Source organism: Notolepis coatsorum (assembly GCF_963971535.1).
Source record: "Notolepis coatsorum genome assembly, chromosome: 2".
In the NCBI taxonomy this organism is placed as follows: domain Eukaryota; kingdom Metazoa; phylum Chordata; class Actinopteri; order Aulopiformes; family Paralepididae; genus Notolepis; species Notolepis coatsorum.
In genome coordinates, this window is record NC_140166.1 from 85022440 (window position 1) to 85036866 (window position 14427).

The 14427-nt window shown below is 46.2% G+C and overlaps 1 protein-coding gene across 3 annotated transcripts in view; it reads right to left on the minus strand.

The window, feature by feature from the left end:
• The window catches only part of scube2 (signal peptide, CUB domain, EGF-like 2), an 86937-nt gene that overhangs the window by 44337 nt on the left and 28173 nt on the right, over window positions 1-14427 (minus strand). The window contains exons 8-16 of one of the 3 annotated variants that reach the window (XM_084309184.1): window positions 12942-13058; window positions 11733-11855; window positions 9826-9942; window positions 6856-6978; window positions 6316-6432; window positions 6038-6127; window positions 5731-5856; window positions 4497-4661; window positions 3857-4063 (exon numbers count right to left, since the gene is read on the minus strand). In XM_084309184.1, coding sequence (XP_084165310.1) covers window positions 3857-4063; window positions 4497-4661; window positions 5731-5856; window positions 6038-6127; window positions 6316-6432; window positions 6856-6978; window positions 9826-9942; window positions 11733-11855; window positions 12942-13058 — 1185 coding nt within the window. The remainder of the gene's footprint in view (window positions 1-3856; window positions 4064-4496; window positions 4662-5730; window positions 5857-6037; window positions 6128-6315; window positions 6433-6855; window positions 6979-9825; window positions 9943-11732; window positions 11856-12941; window positions 13059-14427) is intronic. The other 2 variants (XM_084309186.1, XM_084309185.1) reach the window with 2 other exon arrangements.

Genomic DNA, 14427 nt, shown 5'->3' on the forward strand with positions numbered 1-14427 from the left:
GTAACTTAGGTAGCTCCTGATGCTACTTTTACCATGGGGGTAGCTAGTTGTAACTTAGGTAGCTCCTGATGCTACTTTCACCATGGGGGTAGCTAGTTGTAACTTAGGTAGCTCCTGATGCTACTTTCACCATGGGGGTAGCTAGTTGTAACTTAGGTAGCTCCTGATGCTACTTTTACCATGGGGGTAGCTAGTTGTAACTTAGGAAGCTCCTGATGCTACTTTCACCATGGGGGTAGCTAGTTGTAACTTAGGTAGCTCCTGATGCTACTTTTACCATGGGAGTAGCTAGTTGTAACTTAGGTAGCTAATGTTAAACTAAATGTTTTCCACCGCTCCACAGTACCAGCTCAACTCGACTCTACTCACTTTTGGTATCAGGTACTTTGTTTTCCACTGCAGATAGTATCTCCCCCGTACTGCATCAAAGGTACAGTGCTCGTACCCTGCTAGGCTACCACTGGGGCGACAAAGCCTACTTTGATTTCTCTGTATGTATGGGGTTCTCTGGGACAAAACGTAGGTCATTGAATATGAAACAATTAGGCCCCTCAATGGAGAAAGCGGACATTTCGCCTCTTTTTACGCAGCTTTGATAATATTAGGGCCTTGTGTGAAGCAGGGAGCGAGCTTAACGTGAGGCCCCTCGACTTGGGGGGGCACATGCTCATCTCAGCCAGCTATAGCGTTGACAGTGTGCCATTAAAGCTAATGGACGTTTTCACCTTATTATGAGCTGCACATGAAAGAGGACGGGAGGGAAACGGCTACAGCACAACGCCCGCCGTCGGCCCTCATGCTACACCCAATACTGGGGAGATGCTGGAAGATCTCCTGGCCGGGGGAGCCAACAACAGTCTCTCTGTTCTTCTCTCGCTCGCCTCCAACCAGCTCATTACGGCACGTCTGCGAACCAAATATGGCAGTCATCTGGCTAACACCTGCTCCAAATCCAATCATTAAACCAACTAGTCTAAATATATCTCACTGGCATGGACTATTTCAATTACTTAAAGTCATGACTGTGAAGTTACTCTGAAGTGTATAGGACCCCGTCGGGGGCCTTTGCTGCCTCTAACAGCAGTGGTTTGGAGCTACTCTCTCATAAAGAACCGCCCGTGTGAGAGATGAACAGTCTAGGTGTCTACTAGGGCTGACCCCTATTAATCGAATAGTCGACTAATCGATCGAAAGGAGCCGTAGTCAACTGCCAACCTCTTAGTCGAATGCAAAAACAAACAAAAAATTATAAATAATAAAAAAAGAAAAGAAATTTTTTCTTTTTTAATTTACATTTTTGTATCATTCTTTCCAAAAGAAAAGAGGCCTAGAAGCATGGCTAACGCTAATGGCACGCATACCAGAGGCTAGCTGCCTAAGAAAACAGGCACAGAGGCACTGAAAGAGGATTTCACCCATCTAATGAACACACTAGACTAGACAAATATCAAGATGTATCCATCAGTGGACCAATTGCATGCTTTTGCAGAGGACAAGAAGCCTTCCGTCAACTCCTTCAGACATTAAGCACCCCCACAGCCCAAATGGAATGATAAAAAATATATATATATATTATATATATTTTTTCAATTTTCTTTTTTTCCCCTCATAGTCGACTAATAGTCGACTATCGGCTAATTTCGGCCAATCAAAGTCGACTAGCCAAATCCTTAGTCGGGGACAGCCCTAGTGTCTACACACTGCCTGGCTAATATGGCTGGTGTTCAGTGTGAGAGATGAACAGTCTAGGTGTCTTCATGCTGCCTGGCTGAAACCGTATGAAACTGAACAGTGACCTGGTAAAAACCGCTGTCAATATTACAGCGGTTGCCCAGTTTGGCGACGGACATGAAAATGTAACCATTGCACCTCGTCATCCATCAACGGACAAACAGATGTCTGCGTTTCCTCATTTCCCAACCAACGTGACAACAGTCCATAAATAAATTGACCGCCCGCTGTCACAACAATGGGAAGAATGACATGTCTATATCTATATTATCTTGTAATTGCTGAGAAGAGAAGCTGATATCAGCTGTTCAAAAACGTCCCAGTGCTCTACAGCTTTCATCGCAAAAGACTACAGGAATAAAAAAATATTCCTTGGTCAAAGCTCTACCTCCAGGAGACCACTACAGAGATTCATTCAGATCAAATCCATTATTCATTTTTTTTTATCCACTTTTTCTCCCATTTTTTCTATATTTTTCTCCCATCCCAATTTCGTATCATCCAATTCAACCCTCCCCTGTCACGGACGCTGTTTCTTGCCTCCCACAAGCCGGCTGCAATGTGGACTAAGTCATACATAGCACAAGTCCCCTCCGGTACTTGAGGTAACAGCAGTCGCATCTTTTCACCTGCGCAGCTCGATCTCTCAGTGGCGAGGAGTAACGCGTGGGAGGCTCACGCTGCCCCCGACACTTCCTGATTCTACTGCGCAGGCGCACCAACCGACCTGTAGGAGTCGCTGTCCACAACGCCCGATCCCCACCCATCAGTTTCCCACCCCCTAATACGGCCAATGTGTATTAGTACGGACGACCAGCTAAACTGAAAGCAAATGTGGAGTGCTGGGCTCGAACTGACAAGCCCAGCGTCTCCAGCATTTCGTGGCGAGTGCCTTGCCCACTACGCCACGTAGCCGCCCAAATCCATTATTCATAAAGTCCTGCACATTAAAATCTGTAGATATGGTGTACATAAAAACCTTGGAAATCCTTTTTCGTGCTAAGAGTAAAAGCCTACCAGTTTGTATTCAATGTCTCTTTCAACCAAGAGAAGGAAAGTATAATTTAAGAGGGTTATAATAATAATAATAATAATGGATTGGATTTATATAGCGCTCTTCGTGACACCCCAGTGACCCCAGAGCGCTTACAGAGTCCATTATTCGTTCATACACAGTCATACCGGTGGTGGTAAGCTACAATTGCAGCCAGAGCTGCCCTGAGGCAGACTCACGGAAGCGTGGCGAATAATCATCGCCTACGGCCCCTCCGACCACCACCAACATTCATTCACATGCATACACATTCATACGAGGCAAGTAGGTTAAGTGTCTTGCCCAAGGACACAACGGCAGTGGGATGGACATGGGCTTGAGCGGGATTCGAACCACCAACCCAATCATTGGACGACCCGCTCTACCCCTGAGCCACGCCGCCCCCGTTATGTATTCTTAAAACATGTAAAAAGGTAAGAACTAATGTAAAAGCTAGATGTGTTTCAATTTTGGGAGTTAAATTATGGAATAGCCTTAGTGACAGGTTGAAGTTGTGTTATCAAACATTTGTTTTTTCTTTCAAAAAAGTATATCTTGCAGCATATTTTAAGTTTTTCTTTCTTTTTTTTGCATTTTTACAGCTTATTATGGTCACAGGACCGACAGAGGAGAGGGAGAACGGGAGACGATGTGGGGGAGGACATGCGATGAATCCATCCGGGAGCGGGAGGCGAACCCGGGTCGACCGCGTGGGTCTGCATCGCAGTATGCGGTGCGCCACCCCTAGTTTTTCTTTCTTATATTAAAATATATTTAGTTTTTAAGAATTTGTAAAGGCTAGGCAAAAATAAGCACGTGCTTCAGCCTATCCCTTTTTTTCGGTTGTTGATTTTGGATTTAGTGTGTGAGCTTGCCTTGAATATGTACATTTGTGATTTCTTTTTTATTATTATTATTAAAAAAAAAAATCCACACGGGTGTGTTTGATTTGTCTGTAAATAAGACCGAATAATAAACTTCATTCATTCAATCAGATCCCCACGTTGACCATATTCACACGGTGGCCATTTTGCTCTTGCTTGTACACGTTTGGAAGAGGTCAAAAAAGAAAACGGAACCAAAACAACTCACAGCACTTCCGGCCCGCCAGCACCTGTCCCGCGCCGCAGTGCTCCGGCAGACCCAGGGGCTGACCCAGGTTTCCGGCCAGCTCGTAGTCGGACCCGGCGAAGTGGAGGTGGAACTGCTCCCGGTTGATGGACTTCCTCAGCGTCCTGATGGTCTTCCTCAGCCTCTTCTCCGAGCGTCGACGCACACAGCCCAGGTCACAGCTCTCTGCTGAGAGAAGCACTCCGTACCACAACTGCCTTTGGAACGCAATGATGATGATGATGATGATGATGATGATAACCCCCACACGTTCCACATATGGCACATCCGTAGACATACGGACACATGCTCATCTACACATTCACACAGACTAATGCTACAATCTACCGTAAATCAGGATTAAGAATGACTCCATTTGCCATTCCCCAAAGAACACCACAACTCCGTGACCCCTGAACCCACCACCTCAGCCCGTATGGCCCCCGAACCCAGAGCCCACCACCTCAGCCTGTATGACCCCTGAACCCAGAGCCCACCACCTCAGCCAAGTCAAAACAGGAGATACTTTAAAACGTTGGTTTGTTTAGTGACACACACACACACAGAGAGGAAAGAGGAAGGAGAAGGCAGGCAGGCAGGCAGGCAGCGCAGAGAGACCAACCTGTTACCTCCTCTAGGTTCACGTCCAGCTCAAACTCAGCTGTGATAGAGGAGCCCCCCTCCTCCTCGCCCCCCGCCCTCCTGCCGTGACGGCTGCGGCGTCCAGACGAGCAGTGGAGGCGGACGAAGCTGAACTGGACGTTCTCTGTGAAGAGAGACCTGCTGTCTGTGGGGAGAGCCATCACACACACACACACACACACACACACACACACACACACACACACACACACACACACAAAAATTACATTTTACTAACATAATACAGAAAGGAAACTTACGGCAACACAACTCCAATGTCAATTACTAGTAAATCACTATGGTTATTGTCAGTGCTCTTTTGCATAGTTGAAAGTGTTTGTAAAAAGTTTTATTGTATGCGTAAGACTATCTTTGTGTGCAATAAACATGCAATATTTTCTCCCAATTGCTATCAGTATGTAGACTGGGGAAAATGAGGGGAAATGGGAATATTCTCCCTTTTTGGGGGCAATTTAGTCCAGGTCGAAACCCTTTGGAGAAATAAAAACCCCACAATCAGAAGTCCTGTTTGATTAAAGGCTGGATCGGGTCAGGCCCGACTGAAAGCAACGCTGTGGATAATTAAATTTCTCCCCGTCACTGCCGGACCATGTGCAGAGACATTCATTCAACACAACGCTTTCCCAGCAGAACCTCTTTCAAATATTTATATTCTTTTGTTTATTTTCAACCAGCCTTCGAGTCTGCTTCGTCTTTATTGAGACGGTTATTTTTCCAGGTAAGACCCGTCCACATTGATTCATAACCAGTAACTAGGAAAGGGTTGTAATTTCAGTCTTATTGAATGTGTTTTGAGGAGTTGCTAGTAGGGATGTTCGATATTGGCTTTTTTACCGATATCCGTTATACCGATATCCAACTCTTAATTTCCGATACCGATATCAACCGATACCGATATATGATATAATTTCAGGTAATTAATATTACATATCTCTTGTCGTGGAATTAACACAACATTATGCTTACTTTTGACAATAAATAAAATAAGAATTTGTTCTTACTTGCTTGCCTGGGTAAATAAAGGTTAAATAAATGTAAAAAAAAATATATATATATATATATATATATATATTTGAAAACCAATACAGATCATTTCCGATATTACATTTTAATGCCAATATCGGCCGATAATATTGGTAGGCCGATAATATCGGACATCCTTAGTTGCTAGGCATCTGTCAGGGGGACCTTACCAGAGTGAGCCGCGTTCAGGGTCTCTCTCAGCTTCTCTCGACTCCGTTTCAAGTTGCACTTTCCGGTGCCGGACTTGAAGGTGGCCGTGGTTTTAATGCGCACTGGAGCGCTCGATATATCCGGTCCTGCAGGACGAAGAAGGCAAAAGGAACAAACAAAAGCAACAACACGTTGTCATTTCTACGCAGATTTATCTACAACAAAAGGTCTGTGTTGTTATGAAAAAGCCTCCGTGTTGTGTGTGTGTGTGTGTGTGACTGTGGAGATATAAGAGGCCGATTCAGATCTGCGACGGGGTGTACTTGCCCAAGCAATACAAGCCACTGTCGTTCCTTTGTGCTTCAGTCAAGCAGGGCAGAGGCATTCCACAGGTCACGGTGTAGGAATCCTCGGTCCCTGAAAGGCACATGGGGCCGTGACTAACTGACCGACGTTGACAAAAAGGTAGGCCCCGCAAGAGGCCGGTCACCCAAAGCAAACAGAGGACGTGTGGGAACATGTCATCTGGGAGGATGTTGCTAAATACTGAAATAACCAACTAAGTAAGTGACCGGCTGACCGGCTAGACGTCTTAAGTGACTCACCGCTGCTGATGTGGACCTGCGATTGGCACGTCAGGAAGCACTGGTCTCCCCCCTGCTGCTTGCTACAGTTCAAGGTGGGCTTAGAGGGGGGGTTCGCAGGCGGTGAACCCTCTGCCACTAGATAGAAACCACAACAGACTCCGAGGTGAAAAAAAAGAGAACACGTTTGATTGTAACGGGGGAGGGAGAGGCATAGGAAGGACTGGGGAACAGACTCCAACGTCAAAACAGCAGCTGTAGCTCGACGTGTGTTTTGTTGCTTTTTTTTCTTTCCCTCAAGCCCAAGAAAGCAAAAACGGGATGCGAAGAATTAAAGAGAAAAGGACGACAGAACTCAAAGTATCTCCTGTTTCAGCCCCCCACCCACCACCCCACCCCACCCCTCCCATACACCCCCCGTCCAGAGTCATCGTCCAACATGTGACATGACATACCGCGTCACGTCACACACTTTCCAAAGCAGCGGTCAGCGGGACGAGCGGCACACAGAACAGCTGACGCGCCGGGGGCGCGGGTTAGGGTCGCGGGTTACACTCTTACCCACGCAGTCCTTCTTGTTCCAGTGCAGCTTGTGGCCAGGGTGGCAGTGGCACTCAAACCCACCCAGTGAGTTCTCACAGCCGTGTGCACAACCGCCATTGTTCACGCTGCACTCGTTTACGTCTGACAGGGAAGAGGGGAAGAGGGGAAGAAGGGAAGAGGGGGGGGGGGGGGGGGGGGTGACACGAGACATATAGAAAATATGAATCTTATACTCACAATGTAACAGCTTTTAATATGAATCCTATCCTCACAATGTAACAGCTTTTAATGTAAATCCTATCCTCACAATGTAACAGCTTTTAATATGAATCCTATACTCATAATGTAACAGCTTTTAATATGAATCCTATCCTCACAATGTAACAGCTTTTAATATGAATCCTATACTCATAATGTAACAGCTTTTAATATAAATCCTATACTCATAATGTAACAGCTTTTACACATCTTGTGAATTGTACAATACGATGCCGATGGGACTTTCGTGTGTGACCCCCCCCCCCTTCATGCACCTCCCCCTCCCCAGTTGAGACCCCCCCCTTCATGCACCTCCCCTTCCCCAGCCGAGACCCCCCCCTTCATGCACCTCCCCTTCCCCAGCCGAGACCCCCCCCCTTCATGCACCTCCCCTTCCCCAGCCGAGACCCCCCCCTTCATGCACCTCCCCTTTGTTGGATTTCAGGTCCTCAGCTAGTAATCACCTCGTCACCTGTGGCTCCGTGAAGTTTCTGCGTTGTGTTTATCTCTATCTCATCGTACTAGCTGATACCCGATATCTTCCCCCTTTGATGCATTCGTCTCAAAAGAATTAAAGACACACTGGAAACAGGATACCTTTCCTTGGAACGTTATGTTTATTCCCATAAACATACTCTGTACAAGATGGAAACCGTTCTGAAAAGTCTTTGACTGCTACTGAATTCCTTATTCTTTTTTTTTATCCACCTTTTCTCCCACTTTTCTATATTTTTCTCCCATCCCAATTTCGTATCATCCAATTCAACCCTCCCCTGTCACGAACGCGTGTTGCTTTATGACAGGTCATGAGTGCAAGAATGTGACAATTTGACCATGTGACCGCGGCAACGCGGGAGAGCGGCAGTGCGGAAATAGGCTGTCTCTAAGACAAACTCTAACCTTAACCAGCTCCTTAACAGCGCCTAAACTTAACCGTTCTAACCTTAACCAACTCCGAAACAATGCCTAACCTTAACCTTAACCATGCCTAACCTTAACCATAGAAAGAATATTGCCATTCTCTTTGACAAACTCTAACCTTAACCAGCTCCTTAACAGCGCCTAAACTTAACCGTTCTAACCTTAACCAACTCCGAAACAATGCCTAACCTTAACCGGCGAAAGAATACATGTTAAAAAAAAAATCACGTTAAAAAAAAAAAATTCATGGGATTCGAACTCGTCAACAACGAACCGCAGGACCGCGGACCGCTGCTATGCCAGGTGAGCTGAAGCGCTGAATGAAAATCATGGCGGATTCCTGCGGCGGTTACCTAATTCCGCTCGCGCTCTGCCGCTCCGCTCGCTCTGCCGCTCTGCCGCTCTGCTCTGCGGTTGCCGCGCCTGCCGCGGGGCATGGCGCAGCCAATCAGGGAAAACGCGGAAGCAAAAGCAGCACTCATGACATGTCATTAAGCAATAGGCGTCACGAACGCTGTTTCTTGCCTCCCACAAGCCGGCTGCAATGTGGACTAAGTCATACATAGCACAAGTCCCCTCCGGTACTTGAGGTAACAGCAGTCGCATCTTTTCACCTGCGCAGCTCGATCTCTCAGTGGCGAGGAGTAACGCGTGGGAGGCTCACGCTGCCCCCGACACTTCCTGATTCTACTGCGCAGGCGCACCAACCGACCTGTAGGAGTCGCTGTCCACAACGCCCGATCCCCACCCATCAGTTTCCCACCCTCTAATACTGCCAATTGTATTAGTACGGACGACCAGCCAAACTGAAAACAATGTGGAGAGCTGGATTCGAACACGCGAATCCAGCGTCTCCACATTGGTGGCGAGTGCCTTGCCCACTACACCACCTAGCCGCCCTTGAATTCCTTATTCTAATGATCTCTCTCTCTCTATCAGCCCGGTGGTTGTCGCGGCCTAGTGTTATCCAAAAGCCTTCCCTGTTAGCCGTGGCAACCGGAGGGTGGGGGCTACGCGTCAACTTCCCTTCTCCCACCCTCTAGCTTCTGAGGTCTCTCTGTCTACGTTTTGTTTCTTAGTCTGGCTCAAACCAGAAGCACTCACAGCTATTAACGTCTTTCCCCTAGCAACTGGTGGTCATCCCTGTAGCCACGCCCCTTCTCTCGTTACTAAGTGACACGACGCCATGGCAATGGCGCTCTTGTCACCTCTGACACACTTTAAACGCTGCTATGATTCAAAAGGCTCTCTCTCTGCAATGACCATGGCCTTATCTCTCTCACACCCTGCCTGCTGCTCTCCTACCGTCTACCGTGGAAACACACACTGGCTGCCGGCTACTTTTCAGATCTATAGATCCGTCTGAGTAGATGCTGACATCTACAGATATTTACATTATGTACACATTGAAAAACAGGGCTATTCTTTCACCTTCCTCAGTTGAGACCCCCCCCTTCATGCACCTCCCCTCCCCCAGTTGAGACCCCCCCTTCATGCACCTCCCCATCCCCAGTCGAGACCCCCCCCCCTCTCTAAGCACCTGCCCTTCCCAAGCTGAGACCCCGCCCCCTGCACCTCCCCCAGTGGAGACTCCCTCTCCAAGCACCTCCCCTTCCCCAGCTGAGACCCCCCCTCCCTGCACCTCCCCTTCCCCAGTGGAGACCCCCTCTCCAAGCACCTCCCCTTCCCCAGCTGAGAGCCCCCCCCCTGTGCACCTCCCCTTCCCCAGTGGAGACCCCCTCTCCAAGCACCTCCCCTTCCCCAGCAGAGAGCCCTTCTCCCTGCACCTCCCCTTCCCCAGTTCCTCACCCCCGCAGTGGGCCAGTCCGTACAGGGTGTAGCCTTTGTTGCAGACACACTCGAATCCTCCAGGGGAGTTGACACACGTGTGGTCACATGTCCTCTCGAAGAAGCACTCGTCTATATCTGCAACCAGCAGCAGGTGGATGACACACACACACACACACACACACACACACACACAGAAGTTAAGTGGAGACCTCATTGGGAGGGCCACCCCCCCCCCCCCCCCCAAAAACACAAAATACTATACACTTATATTTTCATAATGAACACTCGCCCCTCTTCTGAGCGGTAGATGCAGTGGTGAAATAAAAGACGAGGGACACCATGAATGTCTGTGATCATAGACCACTTATCCACTACTTATCACCACCATTATGCAGACAGTTTCTTTCTTTTCATGATTTACTATAACCCATTTTCATGTAACTCACACAAATCGGATACTACTTATTAAAAAAATTAGGGATGTCCGATATTATCTGCCGATATTGGCATTAAAATGTAATATCGGAAAATATCGGTATTGGTTTAAAAAAAAATATACATTTTTAATTGTTTACCTTTATTTAAGCTTTATTTACCCAGGCAAGCAAGTAAGAACACATTCTTATTTTATTTATTGTCAAAAGTATGCATAATGTTGTGTTTAGGGCTGTCTTAAATACTTCGAAGCTTCGTTCGATGGCATGAGCTTCGAACATTAAAAAAAAAATCGACGTTTTTTTTTTGCCTCCAAAATGCATCTCCAAGGGAATATCCCTTGGAGTTGTACACGACGGCGACGCCACACAAAACATTAATAAGGCTATGCCAATGCTGCTATGACTAATGTGTTACCAAGTTGGCTAATTTAATTGTAATCATCTGCTTTTGTAGGTGCATTGTCTGATATATTTATAAATGATAAATTAAATATAATATAATTGTTTGCTTGATAGACGAAGGTTGCAACATAATTATGTAATGTCATGTCGTTGGCTGTGAGAGCAGCCCCACAAAAAAAAAATTATAATTGTTATAAAAAAAAATTCTTTCTCGAAGCTTCGAATTAAAATCGAAGCTCGGCCCCGAAGCTTCGATTGCCAAAAAAAGCTTTGAATGTCAGCCCTAGTTGTGTTAATTCCACAACAAGAGATATGTAATATTCCGTTTTTTTGTGGGGGAAACCCTGCATATATCGGTATCGGTTGATATCGGTATAGGAAATTAAGAGTTGGACAATATCGGTATAGGTAAAAAAGCCAATATCGAACATCCCTACTAAAAATCTATACCATGAATTTCAATCATAAAGATTTAGACTAAAGATGGGTAAAACGTTATATATCACAAACGAAAGGTTCAGGTGGCTCTCTCTACTGCACTGCTGCTGCATTCTCTACGAAGAAGCCGCGGCTGTTGTATCAGGGAGGACATGTTTGTTTTCTGTGAAATATGGTGTTTCCTTCTCTTTTTTTCCAGAGAAAACCCTGTAACTTGATATGGGCACTGAGGTAGACACGTCCCACCCCTGACTTATCTCCCAAGGCACCTACAGTGTAGACAGCAGGGTGGTCTAGTCTAGTGGCTAGAGAGACTGTCCATCGCTGTGGAAGTGACCTTGAACAAGACACTAAACCTCCACCTGGCCCAGCAGGGGCATCTGACATTGTGCTCTCGGACTCGCTCTGACCCTGGAAATGCCCACACATGTATGTACTGTATCTCTCAAGAGGGATATGCAAATAATAAATAAATGCCTAATTGGGCTAAAGAAGCAACCGTTGTGATTGGAGGATCAAGAAAAGAGGGCAGGGTTTGAGACAGGTCAGTGTAATATGCTAAAAAAAAAAGAGTGAAATCAGTCAAATTCCCGGGAAGGGTGTGCTGCTCTCACTAAGGAAAGCAGAGGAGCGAGCGGCCGTACCAACCTTGGCAGGATCTCTCGTCGGTGAGCAGCTTGAAGCCCTTTCTGCAGTTACACTCGAAGCTGCCGATTGTGTTCCTGCAAAAGTGTTCGCAGCCACCTTGGTGCAGCTCACACTCATCGATATCTGTGGGACATTGGAGATAAAGCTCACACTCATCGATATCTGTGGGACATTGGAGATAAAGCTCACACTCATCGATATCTGTGGGACATTGGAGATAAAGCTCACACTCATCGATATCTGTGGGACATTGGAGATAAAGCCTCTTTTTTTTACTCAGACGTACAGTGCTGCGCGCAAATGTTTCAAATAGCTTTGGTTTGTTGCTTTTAAACAATGTGTCTTTGTTTCAAGTTTCAAGTTTGTTTATTAATTATCACAATAAAATACACGTACTTTACGGTGAAATGCTTGGTTCTGTTTGTTTTACCTAGATTATCTTTGCTTTGACCTTACTTTTACATTTTAGATTACATACAAAGTTTCCTTTGTAGTGTCTTTGAGTCCCTCGAAAAGCACTTTTAAATAAGATATTATTATTAGTAGTATTATTAAATCTGCAGGTTTCAACAAGTAAAATTTAAGAGTTTTAAGACCCTTTTAATACCACTTAGATTTAATACCAATTTCACAACCATACTAGCAAAAAAATAAAATAAAAACATAGCAACCCTGAACTGGCGGCTGCACTAACTGCCCTAATTCTCCCACGTTCCATACAAGCTCTCGCCAGACGCACAAACGACTTTAACACAAAAACATTTCATATATTTAATATTATTTCTGATATTTCATCTCCCAACAGCCGGGCTAAATCAATGATACGAAGATACTGTTCCTCTCCAGCAGTGTGATGTTAGAGTCTGACCTCTGACCTCCAGCAGTGTGATGTTAGAGTCTGACCTCTGACCTCCAGCAGTGTGGTGTTAGAGTCTGACCTCTGACCTCCAGCAGTGTGGTGTTAGAGTCTGACCTCCAGCAGTGTGGTGTTAGAGTCTGACCTCCAGCAGTGTGGTGTTAGAGTCTGACCTCCAGCAGTGTGGTGTTAGAGTCTGACCTCCAGCAGTGTGGTGTTAGAGTCTGACCTCTGACCTCCAGCAGTGTGGTGTTAGTCTGACCTCCAGCAGTGTGGTGTTAGAGTCTGACCTCCAGCAGTGTGATGTTAGAGTCTGACCTCTGACCTCCAGCAGTGTGGTGTGAGAGTCTGACCTTTGCACGTCTTCCCGTCCGGCTGCAGGGTGAAGCCCACAGGGCAGGTGCAGCGCACGCCCGTGGAGGTGTCCTTGCAGGTGCAGTCGCAGCCCCCGTTGTTCACCGCACAGGTCTCTGGAAGCACAGCACGCTACACTTATACTGCATGTCATACTGTACACAACATCTATTATATCCATGCAGTATAACCTTTGTTTTGTTCTACTGTGTTTTCATCTATTATATACATGCTTAGTGCAGTAGAACCTTTGTTTTCTTTTTTTTATCCACTTTTTCTCCTTATTTTCATTTAATTTTTCTCCCATCCCAATTTTGCCTCGCCAATTCTCCCTTCAATTCTCCCCTCCCCTGTCTCGAACGTTGCTAGACCATGCCTCCCACTGGTCGGCTGCAGTGAGGACCAAGCCTTGCATCACGTGCAGTGGCGTCCTTTCAGTAAAAGGCAAGGTATGGCGAGGAGGGGGGGGTGGTGAAGGGGGGGTTTCCCCCCCTTGGTGGAAATCTTTTGTCAAATCAGTTGTGCAATAGTCACTTTTGGTGAGTTGTTTCTATACAATTCAGTTATATGACATTTAGGTATGACACAGGACTACACAAGCATTTTTAGTATAGAAATGTGTCAACAGACTAAAGCAGGGAACCACAATATTTTGCATACGAATTATGCAGAATGTAATATCATAACTGTCTATTACTTTTCTTGCAATTGAGCCAATGTTCCTTAGGTACGGTTTTGAGGTGTGTGTTCAACAGAATGTAGTATCAAAAACACATTCACAAAAAGTATGGGTTACTGAATACTGAACTGCACTGTTATAATCACTAAGCCATTGTAAGACCTTACCTGTGTCCCTGTATCACTTGTCTCTGCTGCCCTTTGATTAAAAAACTTCCCTATGTCCATTTTTCTTTTTTTTGGGCATATTTCAGTTAGTCACAGTAAAAGTCACCTAGTAAAAGTGAGATAATTGACAATGTCAAAACATGCTAGGGCTGTACCGAATAGTTCGAAGCTTCGTTCATAATGTTGACATTCGAATTCTAAATCAACATAAAAAATTGTAAAAAAAAAAAAAATTATTTATTTTTTACATTTTTTTTGGTAAGGTATGGCGAGTGCCATACCTTGCCATACCAAATGGACGCCCCTGATCACGTGTCCCCTCCGGTACACGAGGAGGCAGCTGTCGCATCTTTTCACCTGAACAGCGCGATCTCTCAGTGGCGAGGAGTAACGCGTGGGAGGCTCACGCTGCCCCCGATACTTCCTGATTCTGCTGTACAGGCGCACCAACCGACCTGTAGGAGTCGCTGTCCACAACGTCCAATCCCCACCCACCAACTTTCCCACCCCTAACACTGCCAATTGTGTTAGTATGAACGACAGGCCAAGCCGGTAGCAACGCCGAGAGCTGGGCTCGAACCCAGCCTCTCCTGCGTTAGTGGCGAGCGCCTTGCCCACTCAGCCGCCTTCCGAACCTTT